We start from the raw sequence: 14,096 nt of genomic DNA on the forward strand, positions 1-14,096 counted from the left end.
GGCATGCTGTTTGCATAGGATCTACACAAAATCCTTCCTGTAACTCCCTTCCCCCTTATACTGGGAATTAAACCCAGGGCGTCTCTACCACTGGCTCCTATCCCAGCTCTTTGTTTGTTTTACCGGGGATTGAACCCAGGGGCATTCTACCTCTGAGCTACATCCCCAGTCCCAATTCTTTAATTTTTATTTTGAAGCAGAGTCTCTCTCTAGGTTGATGAGAGTCTTACTACTTGCTGAGGCTGTCCTCAAACCTGCAATCCTCCTATCTCAGCCTCCCAAGTATTGGGATTATAGGTGTGCACCACCATGCCCGGCTCCGTCTCGGCTCTTTCAAATTTTATTTTGAGAGGGGGACTTGCTAAGTTGCCCAGGCTGGCCTTGAATTTTGATTCTCCTGGCTCAGCACCCCAAGTTGCTGGGATGACAAGCATGTGCCATGACACCTAGTGTCTCCCACACACTTTAAATCATCTTTAGATGACCTATAACACCCAATATGATGCGAACAGTTGTTATATGGTATTGCTTAGGGAATAACTGGAGGGGGGAACTTTTTACATGTTCAGTAGAGATGCAATTTTTTTCCTTTTTTTTTTTTTAACATTTGGTATTAGCCATTGAACCCAGGGGCATTCTACCTCTGAGTTACATCCCAGTCCTATTTTATTTTAAAATTTGAAACAGAGCCTCACTAAGTTGTTGAGGCTGGCTGTAAATTTGAGATCCTCCTGCCTCAGCCTCCCAAGGACTGGGATTACAGGCGTGCGCCACTACACCTGACTTTCCCGAATATTTTTGAATCTGAGAAGGCAAAATCCATATGGAGGGTCGACCAGTTGACTGGCTGCCTAGCCTACTGGCCAGAACTGGGTGTTTACTTACGACTGGGGGACCCCTCCGATCCCGAAGCCCACCAGGCCGCGGAGCACCAGGATCCAGCTATACACGGGCGCAAAGGCGCTGAGGATGCCGTAGTAGAGAGTCCAGAGCACACTGATCTTCAGCCCCTGCAGAGGAGAGAGACACCAGGTCACAGGGCTTCTAGTTGGGGCTGCCAGCCGGGGCAGTAGCATGGCTCAACAGGAGGAGGGCACAGGCATCAGAGAATCAAGGAACAGGGCCCGCGGTGCTGTTACGATCGTAACAGCGACACCACCCTGCCTCCGGCGGGATTGCAGGCTGACAGGAAAAGTCAGAGAAAGAAGAGTCCAAGAGTGTGTCATCACAGACCATGCCCTTTACGCCCAGGAGGGCCCAGTTTATATTCAGGAGGACCACAGCTTCACATCTGGAAAGAATCAGAGACCCACATGTAGTCTAACAAAACAAAAGCAATGTAAAACATAAAGGGAACCACCCAAACCACAGGCAAAAACCAGAGGAGCTCTAGCTGGGTGTGATGGTTGCATGCCTGTACTTGAGAGGCTGAGACAGGAGGATCACAGATTCGAGGACAGCCTCAGCAAAGTAGTGAGACTCTCATTGATCCAGGAGACCCTGTTTCAAAATAAAAATAAAAGCAGGCTGGAGGTGTAGCTTGGAGAGAGAATGCACCTGAGTTCAGTCCTCAGTACCACTAAATAAATAAGTGTAAGTGAATAAATAAACAATTAAATAAATAAAATCAGGCCGGAGGTAGAGTCTGGAGGTAGAATGCCCTTGGGTTCAATCTCTAGTACCACGAACAAAACAAAACATAACAAAATAAAACGAGAGCTGTAAAACGCAATAAAATTCCACGCCTGTAAATTCCCTTTGACCTCCTTGTCTGCAAACCCGTTTCATGATGTGTCAGGGCTCCCCTGAAAGCAAATCCTGAGGAAAGGGTCTGCCAATTCAGATAGTTTATGTAGGCAGTGGCCCCACTGGGGTGTGAGAAGTGCAGTGTGCCAGGAAAGGTAGACAGTGTAAAGCGCCTTCGTGAGGTCCATCTCGATGTGATTGAGACGGGACCCCCCCCCCTAAGAAAGCTGAAGTCACCACCTCCCGTCCTTGCCGGCCCCAGCCTCCTGTGCAGGAATGAGGACCACCCGACAGCTGGCTGCGTCAACAGCGTCGTCTACATCCGAAATGCACCCGCCTGCACCCCGCCAGCCTTCCACCAGGGATGCTCGCCACATCCCTCGCCTCTCCCCACGGGTCCTCCCGGCTGCCGGAGCAGCAGAGGTTTCTCTACCCAGCATCATCACAGAGCAGACCCAGAGGACATGCTTAGAAGACACGCTTACTATTTTCCTGCCGTACTGGTCTGAGATATTTCCCCAGAGCGTGGAGCTGGACATCATGCCTACAAAGACCACCTGTGGGCGGAAAGAGTTTCTGTTAGGACAGCGGCAGGGAGCGAGAGAGGGATAAAGGACCCTAAGTCTCAGAAAGGGAAGCCATTCACCAGGGTTCGAGTGTTGCGGCCTGGATGGGATTTATTCCAAATGGCTCCGGAGCTAGGATTTTTTTTTTTTTAACCGGTTTCTCCCCACACCAAAGAAACATCTTGCCCCAGTGCTAAGAAAAGATCACGGAGCCAGGCATGATAGTGGACACCTGACATCCCAGTACTTAGGAAATAGGAGGATCACAGGTTCCAGGATGGCCTCGGCGACTCAGCGAGGCAACTTAGTAAGACTCGGTTTCAAAAGTAAAGAATAGGCAGGCGTGGTGGCACACACTTGGGAGGCTGAGACAGGAGGATCGCAGGTTCGTGGCCAGCCTCAGCTACTTAGTGAGGCCATCTGTAATTAGTGAGACCCTGTTTGAAAATAAAGAATTGAGAAAGGGAGCTGGCGTGTAGCTTGGAAGTAGAATGCCTCCTGGGTTCAACCCCTAGTATCAAAAATAAAAAAAGGGCCGGGCGTGGTGGCGCCTGCTTGTCATCCCCGCGCTTGGGAGGCAGAGACAGGAGGATCGCGCAGGTTCGAAGCCAGCCGCGCGCGCTGGCTTAGGAGACCCTGTTTCCAAATAAAAATGTAAAAATAGCCGGGCGTGGTGGCGCACGCTTGTAATCCCCGCGCTTGGGAGGCGGAGACAGGAGGATCGCGCAGGTTCGAAGCCAGCCGTGCTGGCGTAAGAGACCCTGTTTTAAAAATATAAAATAGGTCTGGGAGTGTAGCCCAGAGGTAGAAGGGCTTCCAGGAACCCCAGTACCACACACAAAAAATGTAAAAATAGGTCTCGGAGTGTAGCCCGGAGGTAGAAGGGCTTTCAGGAACCCCAGTACCACAAAAATAAATAAATAAATAAATAAATAAATAAATAAATATAAAAAAGGAAATAGGAAACTATGGAGGTTTGCAAGGTAGAGTTTGGAAGTGTGCAGCCAGGGCCTGGAGTTGTGAGCCATCCGTGAGAAAAGACACCCAGGACGCACTTGCCACGCCAGTCACACCTGTCACTGCCATTAATCTCTGGGTTAACAGAGCAGACGAGGTTGAGTGCTCACCCCCATTTGATGGATGGGTAGCTGAGGCTCCGAAAGGGTAAGAAGCCTGCCCAGTGGCCCCCCGAGGAGAGGGAGAGCCGCACCTTCAACCTGGGTAGGCGGACGGGGCGTCCTCGCCGGGCTTTACCTTCACCGAGTGCCAGACACCATGTGAAGGCTGTTGTTGTTATTGTTTGGCAGTACTGGAGATTGAACCCAGGGGCATTCTACCTGCGCGCTAAACTCCCAGCCCTATTTTATAGTCTTTATTTTGAAATAAGGTCTCGCCATGTTGCAGAGGACCTCACTAAGTAGCTGAGGCTGATTCCAAACCTGTGATCCTCCTGTCTCAGCTAGCCTCCCAAGAACTGGGATTACAAGCGTTAGCCACCATGCCCAGCTTATCATTATTATTAGTTATGATGATGATGATGTAGTGGCATTGTGAGAATGTAACCCAAGGGCGTTCTACCTCCTAGCTACACCCCAGCCCTATTTTATTTTTATTTTGAGACAGGGTCTTGCTAGTGAGAGTCTCACTACTCGCTGAGGCTGTCCTTGAACCTGCGATCCTCCTGTCTCTGCCTCCCAAGTCCTGGGATGAGAGGCATGCACTACCACACCTGGCTTCTTCCAGTACCCTAGGTTTGCCTGTGTTGAGTCAATGGATTCAGAACCTGGTTACAGAAGAGACAGGTATATCCAGAGGCACTCCGGAAGAGAAGCAGACATGAATCCTTCTAAGGGAACTGGTTCCCGGGGCCTCGAGTTCCCTACAGGCTCTTCCCAGAGACCAGCTGGGGGTCTGGGCTGTTCCCTGCCCAACCCCCTCCCCAATTTCTCAGTTTTCAGCCTTTCTAGTGCTCCTTGAAGCCCTCAGAAGAGACCCCAGGGCAAGTCATCCAACTTCCAATACCTTTGTTATTATCGTTATCATTATTGTTATTATTAATTACTATTACTATTATTATTGTTATCTTTGTGGTGCTGGAGATTGAACCTAGAAGCATTCTACCTCTAAGCTATACCCCCAGCCCTGTTTAATTCTTGTGTGTGTGTGTGTGTGTGTGTGTGTGTGTGTATTTTTTTTTTTTCGGTACTGGGGATTGAACCTAGGGACATTCTACCTCCAGCTACACTCTCCAACCCTATTTTTCTATATTTTATTCTTTATTTTTGAAACAGGATCTCGCTAAGTTGCAGAGGGCCTCACTAAGTAGCTGAGGCTGGCCAAGAACCTGGGATCGTCCTGTCTCAGCCTCCCAAGTACTGGGGTTACAAGTGTGCACCATTTCTATCTTTAATAAAACTGAAGGATGACCTCATCAAGGGGTCAGCAAATTGGATTGCTGAAGATAATTTTCCATAAACAATAGTGGTATGCTCTTTGTTGTAAAACTTGAAAATTGTTTGAAGTACTCAAGTGGTATTAATTTACCGAGTTATAATGAAACTCTATCAGTTTCCCCAAATGTTTTTCTTTTCTTTTTGCAGTACTGGGGATTGAACCAGGGGCATTCTACCTCTGAGCTATACCTCTAGCCCTATTTTTTATTCTTTATTTTTAAAACAGGGTCTCACTAAGTTGTGGAAGGCCTCACTAGGTAGCTGAGGCTGGCCGCAAACTGCGATCCTCTTGTCTCAGCCTCCCAAGTAGTGGGATTACAAGCGTGCGCCACCACGCCTGGCTCCCCCAAACTTTAAAATTAAAAAAACAATTGTTTAAGGTACTGGGGTTTGAGCCTGGTGTTTCTACCTCAAGCTATACCTCGAGTCCTATTTTTTTTTTTTTTGAAAAGGGTCTCAGTGAGTCGCTGAGTCTAGCCTTGAACACGTGATCCTCCTGTCTCAGCCTCCTAAGTCCTTGAATTACAGGCATGTGCCACCACACACACCCAAACTTTTTTTGTGTGTGAACAAGGCTTTTTGTATTCAGATTCATTCAGTAAAAATGAAAAATAGAAATAGAATTGGTGCTGATACATCTGTCACTTCAATAAGAAGTAACCATCCAAGATTGCGTAAAATACCTGCAGGACCTCCTATGCTGCTCATTAGGGGGTATGATCCTAACATAAATTTACTTAGGTTTAACAGTTATTTGTCAAAATTACTTATATCTTATTGGGCGGATCTAGTGTGTATTTTTAAAAATATGATAACTTGCTGGGCGTGGTGGCGCACGCTTGTAATCCCCGCGCTTGGGAGGCAGAGACAGGAGGATCGCACAGGTTCGAAGCCAGCCGCGCGCGCTGGTTTAGGAGACCCTGTTTCCAAAATGAAAATTTAAAAAATAGGTCTGGGAGTGTAGCCCGGAGGTAGATGGGCTTCCAGGAACCCCAGTACCACCAAAAATAAATAAATAAATAAATAAAAAATATGATAACTCAAGGCAGGAGAAACATTTTAATGCTCACAGCCTTCTCAGAAAATAAAAACTATAATTTAATATTTAGCGGCTTTGGCATAGGGGATTATGATGATTGGGTGATAAACGAAGTATTTTCAAGCACACAAAAAATTCATGATGTTAAAATACAGGGGGAAATGGAATAGAAATAACAGTTCAGAAAGAAAACCAGGCTGAGGGCGTAGCTCAGGGGTAGGGCATTTTCTTAACAAGTGCATCTCCAGCACCGCAACCGACCAACCAGCCCAACACAAAATGCCCAAGTTCTTCCGAAGAGCTTCTTTATGTAATTTTAAGGCAAATGATGGTTGCATCAAACAAGTATTTCAATTCCATTGGAGGCATTTCAAAAAGTAATACGATTTTATTCAAATTTTTAATATCCCAGTACACTGGAAATGTTTAATCCACAACCTATATGTTGTTGTTATTGTTATTATTAGTAGTAGTAGTGGTTCTGGAGATTGAACTTATGGACATTCTACCTCTGAGCTATACCTTTAGCTCTATTTTTTGGGGGGGTACTGGGAGCTGAACCCAGGGTCATTCTTCCTCTGAGCTACACCCCCAGCCCTACTTTTTATTTTTTATTTTGAAATAGAGTCTCATTAAGTTGCGGAGTTGCTGCTGGCTGAGAACCTGCGATCCTCCTGTTTCAGCCTCCCAAGTACCGATATTACAGATCACAGGTCCAAGAGGCGTCCAAGTCACAAGTTTCTATTGAACACCTGCTGCATGTCAAGCGCTTTGTTACTTCTTTTTCTTTTCTTTTCTTCTCTTCTCTTTTCTTTCTTCCTTTCTTTTTCTTTTTCTTTCTTTCTTTTTCCTTTCTTTCTTTTTCTTTTCAGTACTGAGGATTGAACCCAGAAGCATTCCACCTCAGAGCTACACCCCAGACCTCACGAAGTAGCTGAGGCTGCCCTCAAACCTGCGATCCTCCTGTCTCCGTCTCCCAAGTATTGGGTTACAAGTGTGCGCCACCGCGCCCAACCTATGCTGTGTTATTTCTAGTCCACACATCACCTCGGGCGAGGGAAGCTGGATCTCTTTCTTATAGTCAGGGAGGCGAGGCTTGCGAGGTCTCAGTGACAGGTGCAGCTCGCTTCCAAGTTCTTAGCAATTGAGCAAGGTGCCTGGGGCCCCCAAGTTGTTAGAGCCTGGGTGGGTCAGAGATGGCTGCTAACCTGGGCAGGGCATGACAGATGGGGAGGGCACCAAAGAAAGCAGAGATCATGGTGCCCAGGTCCTGGCTAGCTGCAGGAGGAGGGTACAGCCCACAGGACACCCCAGGGACCAGAACTGACGCATCGGGGAGAGGGGGCTCCGGGCTGCCTACCGAGGTCAGCAGCGCCACCTGCCAGCTGGGCAGCTGCCACTCACAGTGCAGCTGTGGGGCGAGGATGCTCAGGATCATCATCTCCATGGCGTCGGCCATCTGCAGAGAGAAAGGAGGCACGTGAGCCAGGACAGGAGCGCCGTGGTCCTGGCTCTCCACCTGCCGGTGCCCTGTGGACATCCGGCCCCAGAAAGTTCTAGAGGCGAAGCCAGTGTGCTGCGACGTGGGACCGGACAGATGTTTAACATCCCTTATGGGTTTACACATCCGCATACGCATATACATATACATGCATGTACACATATGCATATACATATGCACGCACACATGCATGTACACATATACATATACATGCATGTGTATATATATGTGTATGTGTATATATGTGTGTGTGTGTGTGTGTGTGTGTGTGTGTGTGTGTGTGTGTGTGTATAATTTGCGGTACTGGGGATGGAACCCAGGGGCATTCTACCTCCAAGCTACACTCCCAGTCCTACTTTTTTATTCTTTATTTTGAAACAGGGTCTCACTGAGTTGCAAAGGGCCTCACGAAGTAGTAGCTGAGGCTGTCTGCAAACCACTATCTGCCTCCCATATATATATATAAATAAATATATATATTTATTTATATATATTTATAACATATATAATTTATAATATATATCTGTGGGATATATATATATATATATATATATATCCCACAGATACATATTTAAACAGGCACTTCCCAAATGAAGAGCCTGTTTCTAAAATCTGAGATCCCCAATCAGAATGGCAATCATCAAGAAGTTAAAAAACTGCCAGCCTGGTGGCACAGGCTTGGGATCCCAGTACTTGGGAGGCTGAGACAGGAGGATCGCAGGTTCGTGGCCAGCCTCAGCTACTTAGTGAAGCTTTCAGCAACGTAGTGAGATCCTGTTTCCAAATACAAAAACAGGGGTGGGGGCATAGCTCGGAGGAAGAATACCCCTGGATTCCATCCCTAGTTCCACACACACACACACACACACACACACACACACACAAAAGAAGTAAAAAAAATAATAAATGAAGGTGAGGTTTGGGGAAATTGAAACTCTTCTACACTCTTGGTGGGATTACAAATTAGTTCAGCTGCTGTGAGACCAATGTGGAGATTCCTCAGCCAGCTGGGAGTGGATCCAGCATAGACTCTGGCTACCCCACTCCTGGTTATCTTTCCAAGGAGGTCAAAATCAGAAAACGACAGTACTGTATGCACGCCCGGGTTCCTAGCAGCACAGTTCACCATAGTCAAATTATGGAACCAGCTTAGGTGTCCATCAACAAATGAACAAATTACAAATTATGGGATGTCCACACAATGGAACTCTACGCAGCAATCGTGAAGAACAATACTGTGCCATTTGCAAGAAAATGGGAGGACCTGGAGAACATTATGTTAAGTGAGATCAGCAGAAAGTGAAGGGGCAGATGTTTTCTCTCATAGGCACACGCTAGGGAGTCGTGGGGATACCAGAGGGACTCCCGATGATGGAGGGACACCTCAGTGGAGCCCGGGAGGTGGTCTAGCGGAAGGGGAGGGGGAAGAGTGAGGGTCATTGAAGGAATCACCACCGCCGACTCTGTGTACATGTGTGAAAATACCAGCACTCTGTACCAAGTGCTGTGTGCACGCATGTCAAGTCAACAAGATCTACATTACAATGTGAGACTCTAATGCACCAATAAAAGCATATAAAAATAAAATCGGAAGCCGGGCGTGGGGGCACGCTTGTCATCCCAGCGTTCGGGAGGCTGAGACCTGGAGGACCGCGGTTCGCGGACAGCCTCGGCTGCTTAGTGAGGCCCTCCGCAACTCAGTGAGACCCGGTTTCAAAAATAAAGAATAAAAAATAAAAATAAAGAATAAAAAATTGGGCAGGGGGTGTAGCTCGGAGGTCAAATGCCTCTGGGTTCCATCCCCAGACCTGCAAAAATAAATAAATAAATAAAATAAAATAAAATCAGAGGAATGCATTTCCTTGGAGGGAAGGAGGCAACGATCTTCTCCCTTTCGGTGCAATTAAAGACTAATTTGTCTTTGGCTCGTCGGTCTGCGTTCCTGTCGGGTTGTCAGTATATTTGACGAGTCTGACCTTTTCATAGAGTGAAACGTACTAGGAAGCCCCAGTAATTAAATAGCCGGGGAACTGCAGGATCAGACAGAGTAATGAGAAACGAGGGTTTACAGCAGCCGCGGGGGCGTGGCGGTCAATAAAGGTGCTTGGCGAATTAGCGAGAGAAATGGTAGGGGGAATTCGTTTGGAAAAATCTGTAGTTAGAGCGTTGGTTCACGCCATTAGCAAAAGACCCATTTCAGCTGATTAAAGGCCTACAGCTGCCCTCTTTGCCACAGTAATATAAGGGGGATTCTAGCAAGGCATTATGAGCACGTCGAAGCAGAAGAAATCTTTATTTATTTGTTTTGTCGGACTGGGGCTCACATCTAGATCCTTGTGGTGATCTACAGCCCCAGCCCAGGAAGCAATTTTTGAGTGCTGCCTGTGGGATCTCCACAGGTGATATCCCAGCCTTATGGCATCCCTGAGCCCCCCTCCACAGGTGATATCCCAGCCTTATGGCATCCCTGGGCCCCCAAGGACAGATCACTTTCTATTAGCTGGACTTTTTCCTGGGGGTCATTACCAGCCACACCCCACCGCCTCCCCAAGCACAGACCCGCATTATCCTACTTATCACCCCACAAAAATGCTGCCGATTCAGGTAAAGACTTGTGCAGGGAGCTGTGAAGGCCCTGGAAACCCAGTTGAGCAAAGGGGAGCTCTTTAGAGATACACGTGAGCCCTCTGCCCCCCAGAAATACTTGCCCAGGCCAGGCCAGTGAGAACGGACAGCTTCCACTGAAATTTTCCAAAGCCAATAGCTTCCACCGCATCTTCCACCATGAAAGTATCTGGGAAGGAGAAAGAGGGAGGGAGTGTGAGCCCCTCCTGGGAGTGTCCGATCCGGGCCCCAGCCCAGGGAAGTCATCACAGCCCTTGCGGCTCCTAGAACTCACCCAGCAAGTAAATGGAAAAACAAAAGCAAACCCAGAATGTCTACCAGCAGGGGGTTGGTTAAATGAATTAGTATATGTAATATATAAATTGTTCAATAGCCACACTATGAAATATAACCTGTTAAAAGAATATATATAGCCGGGCGTGGTGGCGCACGCTTGTAATCCCCGCGCTTGGGAGGCAGAGACAGGAAGATCGCGCAGGCTCGAAGCCAGCTGCACTGGCTTAAGAGACCCTGTTTCCAAAAATAAAAAAGTATAAAATAGGTCTGGGAGTGTAGCCCGGAAGGAGAAGGGCTTCCAGGAACCCAAGTACCACCAAAAAAAAAAAGAAAGAAAGAAAGAAAAAAGAAAAGAATATACCGATATTAAAAGAGGCACACATGACATATGATTAGTTAATTTTTAAAAAAACGTGACAAGATGGACCACAAAATATTTAGGATGGTTCTACTTTTGCAAATATATGCGTTTGTGTACATATATGTAGGTATTGGGGAGATATACAAGACTTTATTTATTTATGTATTTTGGTACTGGGGAATGGACCCAGAGGTATTATACCTCCAAGCTCTACCTCTAGCCTGATTTTATTATTTTATTTTGAAATAGGGTCTTCCTAAGGTGCAGAGGTACTAAGTTGCTGAGGCTGGCCTTGAACCTGCGACACTCTCCTGTCTCAGCCTCCCAAATACTGGGATTACAAGCATGTGCCACCACATCCAGGTTCCTTTTACAATTTATTACTTCCATAGTCAGAAAGAAATAGATGATTTTTAATTTGTGTGTGTGTGTGTGTGTGTGTGTGTGTGTGTGTGTGGTAATGGGGATTGAACCCAGGGGCATTCTACCTCTGAGGTACACCCCCAACCCTATTTTTTAGATTTCATTTTGAAACAGGATCTCATAAGTTGCAGAGGGCCTCACTAAGTAGCTGAGGCTGGCTGAGAACCTTCCATCCTCCTGTCTCAGCCTCCTAAGTAATGGAATTACAAGTGTGCATGCATCACCATGCCCAGCTGATTTTTAACTTTTTTATTTTTATTTTTTTGGTGCTAGAAATTGAACCCAGTGCTTTACTACTGAGCTCCATCTCTCCAGCTTGAATTCCATGTGTGTGTGTGTGTGTGTGTGTGTGTGTGTGTGTGTGTTTGTGTGTGTGTGTGTGTTGCTGTGGATTGAACCTACAGGTATTTTTCAAGCTACATCCCCATCCCTATTTATTTTTTATTTTGAAACAAGGTCTCATTCAGTTGCAGAGAGCCTCACTAAGCTGCTGAGACTGGCCACAAACCTACAATCCTCCTGACTCATCCTCCCAAGTGCTGAGATTACACATGTGTACCACTGAGCCTGGCTCCCAGCGCTCTGTGTGTGTGTGTATGTGTGTGTGTGTGTGTGTGTGTGTGCTCGCGCGTGTGTTACTTGGGAATGAACCAAGAGGCATTCTACCTATAAACTACACCCCAGCCCTATTTTATTTTTTGATTTTTATTTTTTGTGACACTAGGAGTTGAACCCAGAGGCATTCTACCTCAAAGTCACACCCCCGCCCTATTTTTTATTCTTTATTTGGAAATAGAGTTTCGCTAAGTTGCGGAGGGCCTTACTACGTAGCTAAGGCTAGCCGCGGACCTTCGACCCTCCTGTCTCAGCATTCCAAGTACAGAGATTACAAGTGTGTGCCACCACACTTGGCCCAGCACTATTTTTATTTTTAATTTTTTGTAGTACTGGGGATGTCACCCAAGGTCTTTCTACTTCTGGGATATACCCCCAGACCCTTTTTTATTTTATTTGGAAACAAGGTCTTACTAAGTGGGTAAGAGCCTCCCTAAGCTGCTAAGGCTGGCTTCAAACCTGTGATCCTCCTGTCTCAGCCTCCCAAGTACCAGATTAAAAGCATGTGCCACCACACCTGGCTCCCAATGCTAGATTTAAAAGCAGAATTTTATCTGCACTGAGATAGATGTCCACACTATATTGTGAAGTGGAAAATACAAGTTGTAGAGAGTTAGATACCAAGAGAGCTGTTTCATAATAAAATTCGGTTGGCCAGGCATAGTGGCACATGCTTGTAATCCCAGTACTTGGGAGGCTGAGACAGAGGATTAAAAGTTCACAGCCAGCCTTAGCTATTTACTGAGGCCCTCTGCAACTTAGTGAGACTCTGTTTCAAAATAAAGAATAAAAAATAGGGCTTGGGGTATAGCTTGGAGGTAGAATGCCCTGGGGTTCAATCCCCAGTATTTCAAAATGAATGAATGACAAAATTGGGTTGGCGTATACTTGTGTCATGCAATGGAAGGAAAACGAGGGAACGGCTTTTGAACTATTAACAGGGTCAACTTTGAGACCCACACTCACTTTCCTACTTTCAACATTTCCATAACGTCTGAATGCTTTCTAAAGAAACACATTGCTTTTGTGCTCAGAAAAAAATAAAGTATAATTTCTAAGCTAATAAATGTTTTGAAGAATACCAAACAATCACACGACAAGATGGGCTGAATTGCATGGAAGGGCACTGATGTTCATTTCTTAGTTTTGACAAATGTACCATGTTTAGGTAAAGTGTTAGCCTTAGGGGAGGCTGGGTGATGGGTACCTGGGAACTTTGCACTCTCAGCAATTGTTTAGATCTGAATGTCCCCCAAAGACCTATGCATTAAAGGCTCAGTTCCCACCCCGGCATCATTGGGAGGTGATTAAGACATTGAGAATATACCCTTGAAGAGGATACTGGGACCCAGCTCCCTCTCTACTCTCTCTCTTATCACCACCAGTATCACCACAATCATCACCATCACCATCACCACCACCATCATCATCATCATCACCATCACCACCACCACCACCATCATCATCATCATCACCATCATCATCATCACCATCACCATCACCATCATCATCATCACCACCATCATCACCATCACCATATATCATCACCATCATCATCATCACCATCATCATCATCACCATCATCACCATCACCACCATCATCACCACCATCATCACCATCACCATCACCATCACCATCATCATCATCACCACCATCACCATCACCACCATCACCATCACCATAATCACCACCATCATCATCACCATCATCATCACCATTATCACCATCACCATCACCATCACCATCACCACCATCATCGTCATCATCACCATCATCATCACCATCATCATCACCATTATCACCATCACCATCATCATCATCATCACCACCATCACCATCACCACCATCATCGTCATCATCACCATCATCATCATCACCATCATCACCATCACCATATATTATAACCATCACCATTACCATCATCATCATCATCACCATCATCATCACCATCATCACCACCACCATCATCACCATCACCACCATCATCATCACCATCACATCATCATCACCACCATCACCATCATCACCATCATCACCACCATCATCACCATCACCATATATTATAACCATCATCATCACCATCACCACCATCATCATCATCACCACCATCACCATCACCATCACCACCATCATCACCACCATCTTTATCATCATCACCATCACCATCTTCAGCACTATCTTCCTCACCACTGGCATTACCACTACCACCATCATATTATCATTATCACCATCATCACCATTATCGTCACTATCATCATCACCACCACCATCATCTTTGCACTCTCGTTCCCTTTCCCATCATCACCATCATCCCCATCCCCATCCCCATCCCAATCCCCACTGTTACTGCCATCCTCCATCAAGTGACACTGCCTGGTGGGGATTGTGATGCGAGCCTGCCTGCTGAAGTAAATGGCATAGGCCCAGCCCACTCTTCCAGAGTCACACCTGGGCCCTGTGTGCCCTCCCGACTCTCAGGAAGTGCCACCT

The 14,096-nt window shown here is 46.5% G+C and overlaps 1 protein-coding gene across 1 annotated transcript in view; it reads right to left on the reverse strand.

The window, feature by feature from the left end:
- Window positions 1–14,096, reverse strand: part of SVOP (SV2 related protein) — a gene marked incomplete at both ends in the record, with an annotated part of 63,097 nt that overhangs the window by 32,680 nt on the left and 16,321 nt on the right. The window contains 4 exons of the mRNA XM_080717945.1: window positions 886–1,010; window positions 2,232–2,303; window positions 7,165–7,263; window positions 10,014–10,099. Coding sequence (XP_080574071.1) covers window positions 886–1,010; window positions 2,232–2,303; window positions 7,165–7,263; window positions 10,014–10,099 — 382 coding nt within the window. The remainder of the gene's footprint in view (window positions 1–885; window positions 1,011–2,231; window positions 2,304–7,164; window positions 7,264–10,013; window positions 10,100–14,096) is intronic.

Source organism: Muscardinus avellanarius (genome assembly GCF_963383645.1).
Source record: "Muscardinus avellanarius genome assembly, chromosome: 21".
In the NCBI taxonomy this organism is placed as follows: domain Eukaryota; kingdom Metazoa; phylum Chordata; class Mammalia; order Rodentia; family Gliridae; genus Muscardinus; species Muscardinus avellanarius.